The 18683-nt window shown below is 45.5% G+C and overlaps 1 protein-coding gene across 3 annotated transcripts; it reads left to right on the forward strand.

Moving 5' to 3' along the window:
* The first annotated feature begins 234 nt into the window (after positions 1-234).
* Positions 235-4017, forward strand: LOC118701102 (uncharacterized). Of its 3 annotated transcripts, XM_036405726.2 has the most exons (3): positions 235-477; positions 1246-1367; positions 1791-2864. In XM_036405726.2, exons 1-3 carry the CDS (start codon positions 433-435, stop codon positions 1876-1878), a joined length of 255 nt encoding a protein of 84 aa, XP_036261619.1. In that variant the 5' UTR covers positions 235-432; the 3' UTR covers positions 1879-2864. The 3 variants fall into 3 exon arrangements, with proteins under 3 accessions (XP_036261619.1, XP_054374262.1, XP_054374263.1); XM_054518287.1 differs by having other exon boundaries at positions 235-1367; positions 1791-4017; XM_054518288.1 differs by having other exon boundaries at positions 235-1367; positions 1814-4017.
* Positions 4018-18683: the final 14666 nt, after the last annotated feature.

Here is an 18683-nt window from a genome sequence, read left to right on the forward strand (position 1 = left end):
TTTCCCCTCCCCCTGCCCAGCCAGCAGCTGGCCGGGAGAGACCTGAACTCTTTCCCGCCGGAAACCCAAGAGGACCCTCCCAGGGGAGAGCTCTGCTTTAACTCCGTGTTCTCAGAGGCGTTTCCATGTACTCAATGGTCAGGTTAAATGCCAATATTAAAGTCTGAATATCCATTGGCCCAAAACACAGCATCCCAAAAAACACATTTCCTGTCAAACCACCACACTAAGTTAATGGTTTTATGCTATACTATCAAAGTTTAAAGGTAAATTATCGTGTAGTAGGAGATAGTATAAAATGTATGTTCTGATGTGTAGGATGTATGCAAAGATTAGAGGAACCAAATTGTTATGTCTTCTGTTTGACTGTTTACCAAATAATATTTGGTTTTATTTTCCAGGGATCGGTGAATTTTAAATTTGGAGTCCTCTATGCTAAGGATGGTCAGCTTACAGGTGATGAAATGTTCAGTCATGGTGAGTTTTCCACCTTCTCCTTAATTGTTTTGCTCATCTGAAAAAAAAAAAAAAAAAAAAAAAGGTATGTTTATTATTTGTTACCCTGTTCTGTCCGTTTCCTCAGTATTTGCTGGAGCTCTGCTTACCCAAGCTTTGGGTAAAACAAGCTTTGGGTTCCTTCTGTCCCACTGGGTGTTGCCCAGTTTGGTTGCATCTGGTGAAATTCACCCTGAGCCCTTACAGAACCAGCTCAAACCACGTGAGAGCCATTCGCAGCTCTCTCAGGACACCCGGAGGAGGATGGGTGACGTTTCTGAGCATCTGGCAAGTGTACTTCTATCAAAACTCGGCCTGTGTAATTTCTGGGGAAAACCCTTCTGTATCCTGGAGGGTTCCTCAAACTCTGTTGAGGATCCAGTTAGCAGTTGCTTACCTGGATGGTTCCAGCTCCTCAAGTTAACACTTGTACTCTTGCCCTGTAGTTTAGATCTATTGTAGTTTTGTTATTTTGCACGATTTTACGTCTTTGGAAAATAACGTGCGTTTCACTCTTTGGAACCTCTCGGATCATTCTTTGGTGCAGCACCACCTAATGGGACACTTGGCTGCTGTGCTGAAGGGCTTGGTTACTAGGATTGTAAATCCCGGAGAGTTTGTAAGTCTTCTGTCCCCAGGGAGGTATCACGCTTTGTTCACTCTGTTTGTCAGGTGCTGCTTCTCGTCGGAAGTATTAACTTCAAACTGCCCTGTTCTTTTTTTAACTTTTTTTCCTGGTTCTCTCCGTAGGGCAGGGAAGGACTCTCGTATCCTGGTTGTCAGACTCAGCGCTGCCCGAGAAGATACAGAGAGTGTAAAAATCATAAGAAGCAAATAGGACTGCAGAGGAAACAAACTGGAGAGAACAAAAGGTGATATTGTTCTCCTTAGCCTGGATTAGAAACATCCCCTGTGCTTTGATGCCGGTGGCTGCCAGGGGCTCGTTAGGTCTTTTTAGGCAGGTGTAGGTGTTCACTTGTAGGTTCTATTTTTTGGCAAAGGACCATGAGAGAAGTTTATTTCTACATCCAAATAAACATTCATCTTATCTGAACATAACCTGTCATCTCATTTCTGACATTAAGGACTCCTGTATAAATACTTGGGGAGGTTTTCTTTGTCGTTTCTGAATGGTTCCATTTTGGTTCCATCTACCTGCCGGATACTTGAACGAGTCTGAGGTGGTTTAATTGCATACTGCTTCCTTGAAATTCTGTTGGTCTCTGCTTGGAACCCTTCTTGTAGTGCTTAATGAAAGACTTCTGATGGTGTTTTCTTGCCTGTTTGTGTTTAAGGTCGTGCTCTGATGCATTTACAGAAACCATGGCAGGAGAGAGTCAGCTGCTGGAGAAGAGGAGACAGTATTATCCCTGTGCAGCATAGAACTGCGCTACTGCTGTGCCATCAGCTGTGTCTGCACTGAAAGTAGCCACCTTCACTTGTAGGTAGCTCCTTGGTGCTTTAGGACACGCTGAGGGATTTATTCCTTTTGGGATCCACGATGAGAATTCCCAAGAGAGGTAGTAATAAGGTATGAGATTGGAAAAAAGCCTGTGTCCTTGGAATGTTGTTGTTGTCGTCAAAAGTTAATTTTTCCTTCTTTCTTAGCCAGTAGTCAGCTTTTTGCTTTATTTTTTGTGGGATCAGTACTTGATTGTTTAAAAAATTGCTTCAAAATAACTGCAGCAGCTGGCCACCAGGACCTTGTTCAGATTTGCCTATTTGCTTGTAGCTAAAACGTTTCCATATTGTTTCTCGTTCTATTGAAGAAACTGCTGCCCAGTCAACTAAGAACTGAACATCTATCTGTCTAGGACATGGGGAGAGGATTTAGGTCGTGTCTTTGTTTCCAGAAAAAAGTTCCAGTGTAGTTTCTAACTAGAGGCAAAGGGGGGGGTGAAGACTCGGGGCTCTGATGCCGTTGGGGGCACCCCGAGGTGCCCAGGAGAGGGAGCCCCACTGCGGTGCAGGAGCAGGTATGTTATCACGTACTAGAGAGCAAATGATAAATAGAAATAGGAAAATTATAAATATAAAAATATTTTTTAAATCGTTAAAGAAAGCGGTTTTTTTTACTTGCCAGTAGGCAGGGTTTTGATGATAAAAATGATAAATACAAAGAATATGAAGGTAGAAATCTAAGTCTAGAAATATATCATAAATACGTACAGATAAAGTTTAAAACTAGAAGAAAAAATCAGTTGCAGCAGTAGATACGATACATAATATAAATAATACTTTAAATACATGTCTAGAATTTTATAGATATTATAGATAATTATTAATAGATTGCATCAAAAGAAACCATATATATAAATGTGAGTATAACTATACAAAGTATAAAAATATTTCGATACCGTTTAAAAGAAGGTGTTTTCGTGTATTTTTTTGGTTAGAGATGGGGTTTTTATTTGGATTAATAGAAGTATTCTAGAAATATAAATCTAACTATAGAAAGATACAATCGATAGAGAAAGATATTTCTAAAAACACAACCGAACGACGCCGCCTTCGGGGGAATCGCACGAGCTCGGCCGAAGCAAGGCGAGAGCGGCCGACCCTGACGGCCTCGAGCGAACCGAGGCGAGCGGAGCCGAGGCGCGCCCAAGGCACAGAGCGGCTGGGAGTTGGGCCGAAGCGAGCCGAGCTCTGCCGAAGAGGCGAATGCAGGCGCCAAGAGCCGAGTTGAGGCGACAAGAGCCGACTCGAGCCGAGCGTCTCCGGAGCGAGCCGAGCTCCGCCGAGCGCAGCATCCCGGGCAGGGCGAGGCGCCGGGCCGGGCTCGGGGTGCAGCCGGGGCTCTGGGAGGCTTCCCCGCCTGTCCCTCTCTCTAGCCCTCCTTCCTTCTCCCCGTATTCGCCTTCTCTCGCTCCCTTTCCCCCATTCCCTCTCCCCCCACAAACCCGGCTCCTTCCTGTCCTGTCCCTAGCCCGCTACTCCCTTCTGTTCCCCCTCTCTCCTTCCTCTGCCCAGCCTCCCTGTACCCTCGTCCCGGGCTTTCCCTTCCCGTCCCGCTTTCCTGCGCAGCCCGAGCTCCCTCGCCGCCCTTTCTCATGCCCTGCTCTCGCTCCTCTCTTCCCGTGCCCCCTTTCCTTCTTTGCCCCGCAGCCGCGGGGCTCGGGCTGCCGGAGAATAAAGCCCCGAGGGCCGGAGCCCGGCGCCCCTGGGCCCTTGCAGGAGTCCCCGCGCGGGGCCGGAGGCTCTCGGCGGATCCCCCCGTGCCGCTCAAGCAGCCCGGCCGACAGCGCCGGAGCTGCGGCTTTGCCGGCATCGCGCTGAGAGCGGCCCCCGCCCTGTGCCGGGCCGTCCCCGCCGTCTGTGCCGCTCCCTCTCTCGCTGCCCCCGGCCCGTGACAGCGAGGCTGGGCAGGAACCTCAAGCCTTCTGGGGGCTGCCCCCGCTTTCTTGTTGCAGCAGAATCCCTTGCTGGGGCCATGCACGTGTGGGAAGGGCTTGGGGGAAGCGCTGCGCTGCTGTCCAGGGCAGTCGGATTCGTTCTGAGCCTTCTTTGGGGGTCAGGAAAAGGGGGGGGGGGGGGGGGTGAAGACTCGGGGCTCTGATGCCGTTGGGGGCACCCCGAGGTGCCCAGGAGAGGGAGCCCCACTGCGGTGCAGGAGCAGGTGGGGGGCGGGCGAGGGGCGGGGGTCACGCTGGGTGCCGTCCCCCAGAGGGACCCAAAGCTGCCACCAAATGCACAGGGAGGGAGGGGTGAGTGGGTGTAGGATGCTAAAACCTGGCAAGGCGTTCGGTTTTCTAGGTATTGCTAAAGAATAGGAATTGGTCTCTAAACTCAGCTGGGGAGAAACCCTCTCTACGCACTCATTTGTTTCCAGGAATGTAGAAGGTTCCGACTGGAGATGGGTAGTAGTTCTGAAGATATTGCCGTGAGGTTTTGATCTAGGAACGGACCGAGCTGTGCCCTGGAACCCTCAGAACAGCTGCAGGGGCTGAAGGCGATAGAAGGGGCTCTCTGGCACCTTTTGCCTCCGTTCTCTGCCAGCGCCCAAATCGTGTCGCAGTCCCGGAAGAGGCGCTTGTCATCCCGAGAGCCAAAAGGAAGACGTGTAAAATCCCAGCTCTGCCTTGGGTTTCGTGTGGGTTTTTTACTTCGTATTGATGTCATTCCAGAGAGCGAGGAAAGAAGAAATGTGACCGGGTCCCACTATTACTGTGTGAAGGCTTTTTTGAAAGGCTGCTGTATTTCTATTGTCTTTTTCCACTCCAAGCTTGACTTTTCCCTTTGTTTTACGAGCTCTGCTGCATTGGGTGTCCCAAGGAGGGCGGGGTTCCTCAGCAGGGCTCTTAGGAGGTGGCGCTGATTCTGCTTTTTCTGAAGGCGTCTCAAAGCGTGCTACCAGAATGACGGTTTTGTGCACTGGAAAGTTTTCCCTCAGCGCCATCAGCGCACGTCCGTGTCTGAATTGTGGAAGCAGACGGACTAAGAACAGCCAGCACCCGGAGCAGATGTCTGTTGGCTCTGTGTCTGTGAGAAGCGGGCTGTGTGCTGAACGGGGAGAGGTGCTGTTGGAGAGTGGCATCAGCGCCAGGTGTGAGCTGTGAGGATGATGAGGGGCCGGCTCCTGCCGGGGGGGGGGGGGGGGGGGGGGGGTGGGGGGGGCGAGGCTGTTTTAGGGGGAGGCTTCGCCTCAGCTCCCTTTTGCATGGAGCTGCTGAGAAGAGGGGTTCATGGGGGGCTCCCGGGGCTGTCTCATGGAAGGACTGCGAGAGCTTCTCGCAGCGTCTGGGCGAACACCTGGATGCGCGCTTGGAGACGCGGAGCATCGCTTCAAGGAGGTGCCGAGGGACGAATCTTTGTGCCGGGAAGCAGCAGCCGAACGGGTGAGCGCGTGTGGATTTGGAGCGGGGACTTTGGTCCTTTCCCTTTTCGATTTGATCTTGGCAGTCCCCCCTCCCCGGTTCCCCAGGACCAAAAACGGAGCTTGTGAAGACAAAAGAAGGAGAGGCAAGCAGCTACTCTCCTAATATTGTCTGTGTTCGAACTGGGAGGGATCCGCCTTCACCTGCGGTTCGAAGGGTGTTGATTGAAGGAAAACCTGCCTTTTCCCGGCTGTTAGGGGTATCCCAGGGGTGACAGGGAATCCCTGCGTTCCATTTGAACGGGAATGGGCAAAGTATTGTTGTCATCTGAGGGGTTTGATTTGAAGGCAGCCAGCCCATTTTCATCATCCTAAGGTTTAAATGGAGGGGACAGCGCTGGTGTCCCTCCTTTGCAAGGGTTTGAATTGAGGTCCAAATCCCCCTTTCCACACGGCTTGAAGGATTTCATTGGAGGAAAGCCCCTTCTTTTCTGCTCTCCCAGGGGATGAACTTGAAGGGGAGAACCCATTTCTTTGCCCTTGTTGAAGCGAGGTGAGCGCCGCCCGCGGCGTCAGTTTCGGGGTTCAGTTGCGGGAAGCCGCAGCTCTGGCAGCGTTTGCAGGGCTGCAGTCGGGGCTGTGCCGCTGCATTTGAGGGCGCTTCTTGTGGCCGCGGCCCGGCCCGGAGCGTTGCCGCTCGGGAGCGCTGCCGGCCCGGGCCGGGCGGTTGCCGAGGCGCATGGGGAATTTGGCGCGGCAGCGGCGGAGCCGCTCTGGCGGTGCGAGCCGCCGTGCGGAGCCGAGGGCAGCTGGCGCCGGGCCGGCCGAGGGCGGCAGAGGCGGCGCGGGCGCTGCTGCGCCGGCCCGGCCGGTGCCGGCCTCTCTGTCCGCTCCGGGCGCGGGGCTCGGGCGCCGCCGGGGTCCCCCGGGCAGGGAGAGCGGACGGGGGCGGGGGGGTCTCCGGGGCGGCGCCGCCCCTGCGCGCCGGAGGAGCCGCTTTGCCGCCGGGAGCCGCGCTCCGTCCGGGGCCGGCAGCGCGGGGTTCGGCTGCCGCAAGTTCTTGGGTGTCGTGGTTCGGAGGTGCTCTGTAGGGATCGATCGCACGGTTTTGTGTGGGTCGCAGTGGGTGTGTGCTAAGGGCTATGGCGTTCTTCCTGACCGGTACGGTTCTCGGTTCAGGTGGTGACGATAAAGGTTTGGTTTGAATCGAGTTCTGTAGTCGGATATTTTTTTTTGCCGGGCTATTATGTTTTTAAAGGCGTGCAATGGTTTCTACGGGTCGTTGCGCGAAGCAGCGGCTCGGATTTTAATTCTGTCGCTGTGGCTTTTATTAGCGTGGGCGTGTAGCGTTTGTTTCGGTGGGGTCGAGGTGGCGTCGTGTCGTTAATAGCAGCGGGGTTTTTAAAATCTCTCTAATTGCGTTTGTGTTTATCGTCTTCCAGGGCTTTTATTGATTTGGTTTGTTTGATTGTAGTGTATGTTGTATTGTTACGGGATCATTTGGGAGATATTGTTAATGGTTACGTTTCTCTTTAGGCTTTGTGTTTATTTCTGGGTGGTATTTTTATTTTGATCGAATGAGGCTCTATGCGTTTATTCTTCAGTTGGGAATAATTTTTGTGTTGTAAATTAAAGTTGATTTGGTTTGGGGGACTTTTGTTTTACAAATGTATTTTCTTTTGGTTTTTTTCTTTCTTTTTTTTCTTTTCATTTTTTGTTGTCCTTCGACGTATTTGGTGGTTGTTGATCAGTTTTATTTTTGGGAACGTGGGTATTTATATGGTGGGTCTTTTTAAGTAGTTTTTTGGTTTGTTTTTTTTTTTTTTAATTTGGGTAGTTATTTTCTTATTTTTTAGTGGTTGAGATTTTTTGGTTTTTTTTTCTATTTCGTTCATTAGTTCGCTTTCTAAAGTTCTTTTGACAGAGTATTGCTTATTCTTTGAGTTAGTGTAGATGTAGAATTTTGGTTAGTTTTTAAAATAACGTTCAGGGTCAGTGGCACTGATTGGAGTTGAGCGAGTTGGTTTGGTTTTTTTTAGAGGCTTTTGTGATTTGCTGCGTGTGTTTCTCCAGGGTTTTCTTTTCGTTTGGTTCCATTTTTCTGATGTGATGAGAACTGTCAGTGAAAAGAGTGTTGTGTGTTTTTTTCCCTGGCAGTTGTTTGGCTGGTGGAGGTATCTTGATGGTTTTGGAAGACATTGGTGGGAATTCGATGCTGTTTGTTTTGTCCTTGTATTTAGGAATTGGATTTTAAATGTAAAATTCTAAGGATAGCTATCTTTAAACAAAACAAGTAGATGTGCAGAAATGGGAATAAACTTTTATTTTGATCTATTCGATCTATATTTAAAATTTAACAGGTAACATAAGTCATGATATATTCCAATAAGATATTGTATTTTTTAATAGAGCATTGTGTATGTTTATAGATATATCAATAGAGATGATAAATATAAACACAGCTCAAAGGAAATTTTAAATATAGAAATGTGTTGCGAATCTATGCAGATATAGATATATAAATTTATTAAAGGATTGTAAATCTAAAGTGACATAAATCCATACAACACGTAATACAAGTGATACTGTATATATCTTATTATGATATATTATAGGAAATAGCTCTAAATCTAGTACATCACTATGATATAATATCTAAAACATTATAGATATGGTAAATGTAAATACAACAATATTATTAAAAGTAGTTTAAAAGAAAGGATGGTTTTGTTTTTTACTTGGCAAAAGCAGGGGTTTTATGATAAAAACTACAAATACAAATGATAGAAAGGTAGAAATCTACTTGTAAAAATATCTCATGAATACATCAAGATGGATATAAAAATTGAAAATATTAGAAAAAAGAAGTTGTAGCAGTAGATTTGGTACATAATAAAAATAATAATTTATCTCTATGATGTGAATAATATATATGTGATATGTAATTATGAAGAGAATGCATCAGTATAAACTGTGACTATAAAAGTGAATATAATTATGCAAGCTATAAATATAAAACTATTTCAATATAGTTTAAAAGAAGGGTTTTTTGGTATTTGTTTGGTTAGAGATGGGATTTTTTTTTTTTGAATAATAAAAGTATGATAGAAATCTAAATCAAAGTATAGAAATATGCAATCAATATATAATGATATTGATAAAACCACAAAATATGAATAAATACAGATAATAGGAATAGGCATAATAGATTGTATAAACGACATAACACATCAATGTCCGGTATAAATATGCGTGTGAATAGAACTAGGAAAACTAGAACTATAAAATCTATTTCAAGAAGGCTTGAAAGAAAGGGGGCTTATTTGGTTCTTGTTTGGTAAGAGGCAGGTTTTTGGCATTTATTTTTAGAGGAGTTTTTTGCGGGGGGGAATCGCCCCTGTTCTTTTTTGCCGCCTTGGCTGCCCGCAGCCCCAAGGCGTGCGGCGCCCCCGGCTGGGGTGGGCGGCAGTGCTGCCGCCTTGTGGGCAGAGCGCGTGCTGCCGCCTTGTGGGCAGAGCGCGGTACTGCAGCCCGCCGCCGCCAGGCAGCCCTCTTGGGCGTGGCGCGTGGCGGAGTTGGTTTGACCTTCTGAAAATGGCGGCCAAAAGGGCGGGAAACCGGAGGACCCCGGTGTGTCTATCCGGACTGCCTGCACGGAACACCGACGCCGCCGTGGCGCCGGCGGAATTTTTGTGGCGTTTTAGGTGTACCCGAGTCGGGCTGTGCGGTCAGCGGCGCCGCGGGCGGGCGTATTTCGGCGGTTTTCTAACCGGCATCTGAGTAACCGCCTCTCTCGGCCGAGGGGGGGGGGGGGGGGGGGGGGGGGGTGTCCTCCCTCGGCCGCCATGTTGAGAGTGGCGCGTCACCAATGTCGCGGGAGGTTGTTTGACCTTCTCAAAATGGCGGCCAAAGGGCGGGAAGCCGGAGGACCCCGGTATGTCTATCCGGACTGCCTGCACGGAACACCGACTCCGCCGCGGCCCCGACGAGATTTTCTGTGGCGTTTCAATTGCGATGATGGCATTCCGGTTCGCCTGCAGGGTTCGGCGTCGCGGGAAATCGTTTCTAGGGCTCGAGGTGGGTGTCGGCATTTTGATCAGGCAGCTGGCAAAACGCCTACGCCTTGGGGTCTTTCCAAGGGGCGCTGGGGGCGTGGCCGGGGCGGGGCGCCGTGTTGACGAGGTGACGTCATTAGGCGGCACTCTGCCTGCAGTGCGCCGATGCAGACGGCAGGGGGCGCTGTGCCTGCAGTGCGCCAAAGCGGACGGCAGGGGGCGCTGTGCCTGCAGTGCGCCAAAGCAGACGGCAGGGGGCGCTGTGCCTGCAGTGCGCCAAAGCAGACGGCAGGGGGCGCTGTATAAATAGAGTATTAAGTATAAACTATCTAGAAGAAGAAATAAAAGCTCTATGTCACCTGCAGCTGTAGAAAATTTCAGGCTCCCATGGAGGAAATAGTTTTCCTAAAATCATTACCGTTTTGGGGTTTTTTGCACTCCCCGGTAGCCTGAATGTTTCTACTGCTGCTTTTTTATTCTAAAGCTAGAATGGAAAGCCAAGATTAGAAATAGAGAGATAAAAAAGAGAGAAAGAACGAAAGAGTGAGAGAGAAAGAGAGACAGACAGAAAGACAGAAAGACAGAGAGAAAGAAATAGAGAAAGAGAAAGAAAGAAAGAGAGACAGGAAGAGAGCGAGAGAAAGAAAGAAAGAGAGAGAGAAAGAAATAGAGAAAGACAGACAGAAAGAAAGAAAGAAAGAGAGAGACAGGAAGAGAGCCAGAGAAAGAAAGAACGAGAGAGAGAAAGAAATAGAGAAAGACAGACAGACAGAAAGAAAGAAAGAAAGAGAGACAGGAAGAGAGCGAGAGAAAGAAAGAAAGAGAGAGAGAAAGAAATAGAGAAAGACAGACAGAAAGAAAGAAAGAGAGAGACAGGAAGAGAGCCAGAGAGAGAAAGAACGAGAGAGAGAAAGAAATAGAGAAAGACAGACAGAAAGAAAGAAAGAAAGAAAGAGAGAGACAGGAAGAGAGCCAGAGAAAGAAAGAACGAGAGAGAGAAAGAAATAGAGAAAGACAGACAGACAGAAAGAAAGAAAGAAAGAGAGAGAGAGACAGGAAGAGAGCCAGAGAAAGAAAGAACGAGAGACAGAAAGAAATAGAGAAAGACAGACAGAAAGAAAGAAAGAAAGAGAGAGAGAGACAGGAAGAGAGCCAGAGAAAGAAAGAAAGAGAGAGAGAGAGACAGGAAGAGAGCCAGAGAAAGAAAGAAAGAGAGAGAGAGAGACAGGAAGAGAGCCAGAGAAAGAAAGAAAGAGAGAGAGAGAGACAGGAAGAGAGCCAGAGAAAGAGAAGAAAGAGAGAGAGAGACAGGAAAGAGCCAGAGAAAGAAAGAAAGAGAGAGAGAAAGAAGAGAAAGAAAGAAAGAAAGAAAGAAAGAAAGAAAGAAAGAAAGAAAGAAAGAAAGAAAGAAAGAGAAGGAAAGAAAATTCCCAAATGTCAGAAACGTTAAAGATGATAAAATACTTGCGTGTATGATAAAGAGCGAGGACTAGATATTAGATATAGTATTGCTAAATGGCACATAAATGTGAGACCCAAACAGTTCAACTCATTGGATAGCAGTTTCTCAGCATGAATATGTTATTTCTAGCTTCAACTTCTTACTGCTACTGTACAGAATGATTACCATAGAATAATGGAATGGTTGGCTTTGGAAGGGACCTTAAATTCACCTACGTCCTCCCCACCATGTCATTGTCAGGGACACCTTCCACTAGACCGCCTTAAGCTCAAAGACCCATTCAAGCTGGCCTTGATCACTTCCAGGAATTGGTCACCCACAACATGTTCTAGTGTCTCACAACCATCTTGGCAAGGAATTTCTTCCCAATAGCCAAAGGAAACCTATACTCTTCAGGTTTTAAAGCCATCCACACTTTTCCTATTGCTCCGTGCCCTTGTGTAGCTCACCTGCCTCCTTCTGGTAGGCTGTCTTCAGCTACTGGAGAGCTGCTCTAACAATTTGCCCAGAGTCTGCTCTTCTCCAGGCTGAGAAAACGCCTGCGGGACTCTGACTTGATGACAGACTTCATGTGCTGCACTGGGGGCTCAGACCATTCTTCTTCTTGGAATTGTTGTAGGATGCTCAACCCCTGTTGACTGTGGTACAGGTACACAGTTCATTGTGGTACAGGTAATAAATAGATGATTGTTTTAATAAAGACACAATTGAAATGATAAGAGCTAAATTTTAACGCAAAATTAATTGGAGAAAGATTCCTAAACCTGTGGCCCGTTACCCCAGCCCATCCATTGATTGTAAATGAGATTCCTTGCAGATGTTATGATACATGAACCAAAGCCAAGTGATGGATACTGCTTAAGATAGATGTTCTACCTGCTTACTGCAATATGGTCTTATCAGTCTAAAACAATCCCCCGAACATTAAGAACAAGAGATTACATCATGAAGTAATGAAGTGCTTTGGTTGAAAGTAAAAGGCATTTGAAAGAAATGGGTTTGGGGGCTAACGCAGCAAGATCTCAGAAATGGAGTGCCAGCTTAGTTCTCTGCTTCAGAGACAAGTGAAGCAATTCAGAAGTGTCCTCCTGTGAAAAAGGTTGACAGATCTTTCTGCACAACAGTTAACAGCCGGCATCAGAAATGTGTGCAAATAACATACTAGCCACTACAAGTTTGTCCTCCAGGAGTGGAAGGGCCACTCAGACGCATAGCAGTGGTCTTGCTGCTGTGCCTGTTCAAATAGACAGAAAAGAATGAGGAAAACAAATTTTTCCATCTAGTTTGTTTCAGTATTGGTACAAAGACTATTTTCCCGCCCTCAGGAGACAGCAAAAACAGTCAACAACTGAAATGCTTCAGAAATGGAAATGATCTGAATCACAAATATTTCTTTTCACATCAAATTTAAAGCCTAAGTCATAACTGTCAAACAGATAGAACTATTTAAAGATGAATGTACTATACATACTAAAATATTCCCAGAGATAACTATTGTGTCCTTAGTCTGTTTAAAAGTCTAGACTTCCTGGTAAAAAAACTTGTACAGCACTGAGGTAGCTCCACGACATTCTCTTTTCAGATTAATTAAACTCTTCAGTCTCACCACCGTTACCAATGGATTTCTGTAAGTCCTTGAAAACCAGTAATTTCCCTTTTTTCCTTCTATGAAAAAAATGACAGTGACAAGAGTTATTTGCACTCCCTATTTTCTGAAAAGCCTGAACATCAAGCCTTAAGAACTTTATCATGAGTTTTACTTCAAACTAAATTTTAAGAGAATGGCAGAAAGAATGGGAGCCTCAAGCAAAAGAATTTAGGCTTCTAATTCTTGGGTTGTCTTCTTACTTACCTAAGACAAGAAGTGGAAAGAGAATAGATTAGAGTTAGCAGCTGTTTAAGATTTGCACGTACTCTTCCACTCTTCCAAGAGGTCAAGGATGCTTTTCTGGCCCTCCCTCCCTCCACAAGCTGCAGCTTCCTTCAAAGCACATTCACCTGCTGTGCAATGGAGCTCCCCACGAGCTCCATTGTGTTCCTCCACGGTTCTCCAGGGACTGCTGGGAGACAACCTGCTTGATGATGATGTCCTCCAGGGACTGTGGGGGATTCTTTGCTGTGTCAACTGGAGCACCTTCTCCTCCTTCTTGTCTCACTTTAGTATCATGCAGCTGCTTCTCATACTTCTTTTTTCCCTCACTTGTCACTGCCTATTCATATGTTTTGTACTTTTGACAATATATTTTCACAATGACTGATGGGCTCAGTTGCAGAAATGTGTCTTGCTAGAAAATTGGATACTATAGAAAACCATGATTTTACAGCAAAGAATAGTGGAAGTACAAATATACTGCTAAAGAACCGGAAAATTGACAATCATTCATTGTAATACGTCCCCTCATTTTGCCTTCTTTCTCCTTAAGATCTGGAAAGACTACTGGGCACTGAAAAACACTACAGTGTTGTTTCAAAGAAAAGACTTTTTTAGGATTCTAAGGCGCATGTTCCAATTGCTTGAGAAAATTGAGAAAAGGCACTTTGTCTTTTGTGATAAATATCATTAGCCAGTAGGGACAAAGTCTGACCAACAAGAGCAGATCAAAATCTGATGAGACCAAGCAATATACCTTGAGTGGCCAGGACAGAACCATCGAGTCGTCGAATCTGTTGAATTGGAAGGACCCCATCAGGATCATCATCAGTCCAACTCCTGGCCCTGCCTGGGGCCATCCTTGAGAATCACACCATATGCCTGAGAGCAATGTCCCAAACTCAGACAGGTGTGATGGTGTGACCACTCCCTGGAAAGACTCTTCCAGTGCCCAGCCATTCTCTGGTTAAAAACTTTTTCCGGATACCCAACCTAAACCTCCCCTGACTCAGCTGCATGCCATTTCTTTGAGTCCTGTCTTTGTAGACCTCATTTGAGGACTTTCTAATACCAAGGTGATTCCGCCCCAGAGCAGAGCAGAGAAGAGCAGAGCAAGACAATCCCCTCCCTTGCCCAGCTGGTGATACTGTGCCTGATGCACCCCAGGACAGGCTTGGCCCTCCTGGCTGCCAGGGCACTGCTGATGCACATTCAGCTTGCCATTGGCCAGGAGCCTGGGTCCCTTTCTGCAGTGCTTCTCCCAGCCTCTTGCTCCCTCCCCAGTCTATACACCCACCAGGATTGCCCTGTTGCAGGTGCTGAATCCAGCACTTGCCCTTGTTCCACTCCATCTGGTTGGTGATTGCCTGTGGGAATCCTCAAGAACAGAGGGGTTTGGGAAAGCTGCAAAAGGAAGGCCTCAGAGACAGCAGAACTGTCATTGGAGCTAAGCAGTAGTCATAAGGTTTGTCAGCAGAAAAATTAGATGAGAAGTAGAAAAGTAAGGACAAATGGAACAATGGTCTGTGTATTAATGCTTGTCTAGAATAACTCCCTAAGCTACAGCAAAGTATATCTAGCGCGATGTTAGGTAGTTCTAAGCTTAATAATGGAGCTCTGTGCATTGTATCTTAAGGCTTACAAGCAGGTCTTTTATTCGAAAGAAGCGAGCATCGTTCTAAGCCCAGGTACATGTCTTTATAGTGATTGGACAGAAGTACTGTCAATATGCTTTTGCTTTGTGTGATTGGTCAAAAAACTTTTCAAGTAAGTTGTAACATTAAGTTCTTTGTCTGCTGCTGGGGACGTGAGCTGCTGGCAGCTTCCCATTGTCATCACCATGTAATGAGACTGATGCTGGAAAAAAAACAGCTTGAGACGCCGTCCCCAGCAGTCCCGCCCCTTTTGTGATTTGTGCATAGACTCCCGGCCAGCAAGAATTGCCCATCTCTCCTATTTGGCAAGATCTCTCTGCAAGGTCTCTGTGCCCTCAAGGGAGTTAGTTCACAGCTCCTCCCAATTTAGTGTCTTTGGCAAACTGTCTTAATATTCCTTCAAGTGCTGTGTCCAGGTTGTTCAAAAGATGTTGAAGAGAACTGGCCCAATGATGATACTGTCTTAGCCACTGAAATAAGTGCTTCATACTTCCTCTTGTGCAGAAATCACAACAAATTTCTTTTCTATCCATGCAGATATCTTTTCTTATGCTCATGCTTTTTATCCCAACAGCAGCTGACACGACATTTACAGGCACAGCAACAGCACACTTTTCCTGCTCTTACTAGACTTAACAATTTTGCAACCGGTCAATCAGTGACCTTTGCAACTAAAGTCAGACCTTCAGCATTTCTCATTAAATGAATGTCTTCAGAAGAAAACTTTGCTGCCTACTCTGTATGACTGAAGAATAGATGATAATGAGTTAGCATCACAATCAGTTAAGTACAGAGCCTATACTTTAGCAGGGAAAAAATTAAAAGAAGAGCTCTTTTATGCAACAACTATCTGAGAAACAAAACAACTAGGATCTTCCACAGGGTTCCCTGCAGTAGAAATGTACTTGTATGAATGCAGAAGATAAAAGATGTGGTTTTGAAAGGCTATGTCCTTGCTAAGCTAAATTGGATCTCATCCTGTAGATGAAAGATCAAGGAGCTCAAAGCAGAGCTAGAGAGACATGTCCAGATAATGAGACAGAGCAAAGCATTTTCCAAGATAATTAAGCATTCTGGTGGACTGGCCAGTTAGGTTAAATCTGCCACACCCATTCACTTTCGAGGACTGAACTGTGGAGTGCTAAACCGTATCTGCTGCTGTGCAAAGTAAAAGAGATCCATCCAAGTTGTACGGTTAGTGTGAACACTCTCACTCTCAATTGTAAAACACTTCATAAGCTATTAATCAGTCTTAGGAACAAAATGAAATAAAGCTGTTATGCCATCTGGGAATGGGAAAACATGTTCAAAATATTTTTTTCTCTATGCTTTCTTCTTTTTTCTTTTTCTTTTTTTCTTTTTTTTTTTTTTTTTTTAATCCCACATTATGTGATTGATAATTTCAACCATTCTGGAATGCTTTTAACAGATGAACCCAGCATAGTAGTTTTATTACAGGCTCTTGTCCCTTACATGCTTCAGGACAGGTTTGGAATATACTCCACAGTCAATGAGTGGTTTTTTATCTCTTTTCCCAGAGACAACTTTTAAAGGACTACTTAACCCCTAAAAATCATAATTTCTCTGGTTTCTCCAAGCTTTTTGAGAAAGCTGTTTTGGTTTTGTTTTGGTTTGTTGTTTGTTTTGTTTTATTGCATCATTCCTAATGTCTTCAGACCTACTACAAGAAGAAGTTAAAAATAGATCTTATTTGAAGAGACTGTTAAAGCTAATGAACTGCCAGTCTTGGTATTTGTATCTTTCTAAATCCTTTAAATTCCAAGGTTGCCTTCCTGAATCCTCAGTTACTTAGAAAACATTGTGTTTATAAAACAGACCCAGTTCAATTGCTTCTGCAAACTCACCTTCATTTTATAGGATTGTACTTCAAGAAATCTTGCTTCATTCAAACATTGAAAGTACAGATTTGACATCATCTGTGACCCTTCGATCTGTCTGAACTGTATTTCATTGTGTGAGTTTCTCAGTTGCTTCAAATAAGGACAGAATCTTTTCAATTTGCATAGCATGTTATCTGAAGATCTCCTGTCTGCTTTCTTCACTTGCTTTAATGGGAAGACAAGGGAAATACATTTTGAATGTTATCTTTTAGAGTCTACTTTTACCTACCAGTGTGCTTATATGGACTAGAACCAATGTCAGCTTGAAAGAAGGTATTGTCACGATCCGCTGATACCAAGGGGTTGGTTAACTGGTTGGTTGGTTAACTGATCTCGGAGTGCAACAGACAACCTGGAAAGGGGATTGCAGTATCAATCCAAACAAATGCACCTTTATAGAATGACCACAGCAAATGCCTGAAAGGAATCAGGGAGAGGAAAAGAATAAAAAAGAGGGGGAGAAAGAGAGAGGAGTATAGCTACCAAACATGGAGAGACTAAGTCCTCTTAGTCCAGCCGATAGAGTTTGCCTAGTCACATTGGGAAGATCTCAAAGTCCTGGTTAACTCAAGGTTCTATTATAGTCCATTGCTGAGGGGGGAAACAGAATCTTGAAATGGCTGAGGGGGAACAGATACAATCAAGAAGAAGAAGAAGTCTATTGAAATTGCTGAGGGGGAAAAAGGTATTGAAGACGGGTACAGACAGTCCATGTTCTCAGCAGGATAAGTCAGTATCAGCAGTGAGTGGGACCCACTGTTTCAGGACTGCTTTCTGGGGGAAACCAGTCTAGGTCCTGTAGGCACATCTGTAGGCAACACTCAGCAGGCATCCTGCTTCAGTCAGGCCAGCACCCCTGCATCAGAATTACAGGTGTCTCAGTCTCAGTCCTTGGTAGGGGGGCTTCAACCTTGGTGCCTCACGCTGGTAGTGGAGATGAAGGATTTTCCATGGGGGGGCTACCAAGTTGCCCCAGCAAGTTCATCTGGCCAAGAGGTGGGAAAATTCCTGGTCTATTGTCGTGAAGCAGGCGCAAGCATATAGGCCGGGTCGCCCTTTGGCAGGCCCTGCTAGAAGCAGTCACTGAAGACACAGCTGTGAACAATCACTTGGCAGGCCAGAATTCTGCTCAGGGGCCTCAGGATTTTTGGTGTTCATCCATTACTGGCAGGCCAGAATTCCCATCGGTGTCTTTAGGGTCCCAGTGTCTGTCCTGGGAATGGTCGTGAGGCAAATGAGGGGAACTTTAGACTGTCTTTCACACGTATCAGAAAATCTATTTACTGAAATGGCCAAAAAGAATGCATAACATTTACAATTGAGGGGGAAAAAGAAAACCAAACTCAAACCGTTGGAGCAATATCATTCTAGAGAATGCCATGTCTCTATGAAAAATACAAAAAAATTTCTGTTTTCAAACGCACCCACAAATCACCATTTTGCATCTTTTTTGTTGTTGTTGTTGTTGTTGTTTGTTTTAAAGCTCTGGCACTTATCTGATTCCTTTTTGAGTTAGTTCAGCTCATTAATCTAGTAAGAAAGCTGCTAAAATTAAACGGAAAAACCTATGGGGAACAGGATGCCACTTCAGCCATGTTGTAGGGAAGCATTAGGTCAGCCTTCTGTCTTGTAGAAATATGTCTGTCATATAGGAAAATCAATGTGTAGCACTATCTTATTTTGAACTTTCTCATTGCTACTGGGTTCCTGAATGATCAAGATGGTTTAAACCAACAACAGGCAGCCCTCTAAGATACTCCCCAAACTATTGCAATGGAATAACTTGATCAGGTGAAGAGCTCGCTATGCAAAAGCTGAATATGATGTCAAGAATGCTTTGTTGTGGATTACCATTGTTTGGGATCATTTATCCCTTACCCTCCCATGTAGGTATAGGAAAAATTAAGAAACCACAAGGCTTTTACAGCTGTTCTTGTATTTTGGGATCGTAAGGACTTGGGTTGGTAAACAAAACTGTGGTGAGTTTTACTATTGACTTTATCGCTGTTTCACTTTGAATTAACTGCTTTGCATTTCAGCTTACCCATCAGAATAATGAGAAGAAGAATATCTTCCTTCCTGCCCAAAAGATGTTGAATTATGCCTGTGATGTCACGGACTTAAAGATGAAAACCATTGTGATTGAAAGGAAGTATTGGCATGCCACAAGGTAACTGGAGTGAGCTGTATTTCCTCCTCAGCTTCACTGTGATAGTAGAATTTTAATTAGCAGTTCCAAAACTTTGTCTTAGCATAGTCTGGTGACATATCTCAGTAGAGCAGTGTCCTAGGGTGACTTTATGATGTTGTATCCCCAGCCATCTGTTCTGTTAATGCTGGATATTATATTCTCTGCCTTCAAGACTGCTTCTGAGAGCAAAGGTGGGGAGAAGAAGAAGTACGGAGTTTGTTATCACAGGCTGCACTCA

This window comes from Molothrus ater, unplaced genomic scaffold, assembly GCF_012460135.2.
Source record: "Molothrus ater isolate BHLD 08-10-18 breed brown headed cowbird unplaced genomic scaffold, BPBGC_Mater_1.1 matUn_MA129, whole genome shotgun sequence".
NCBI classification, from domain to species: domain Eukaryota; kingdom Metazoa; phylum Chordata; class Aves; order Passeriformes; family Icteridae; genus Molothrus; species Molothrus ater.

Coding starts and splice junctions, on each gene's coding strand:
- LOC118701102 (XM_054518287.1), top strand. CDS start 3,160: ATGCAGGCGCCAAGAGCCGAGTTGAGGCGACAAGAGCCGACTCGAGCC.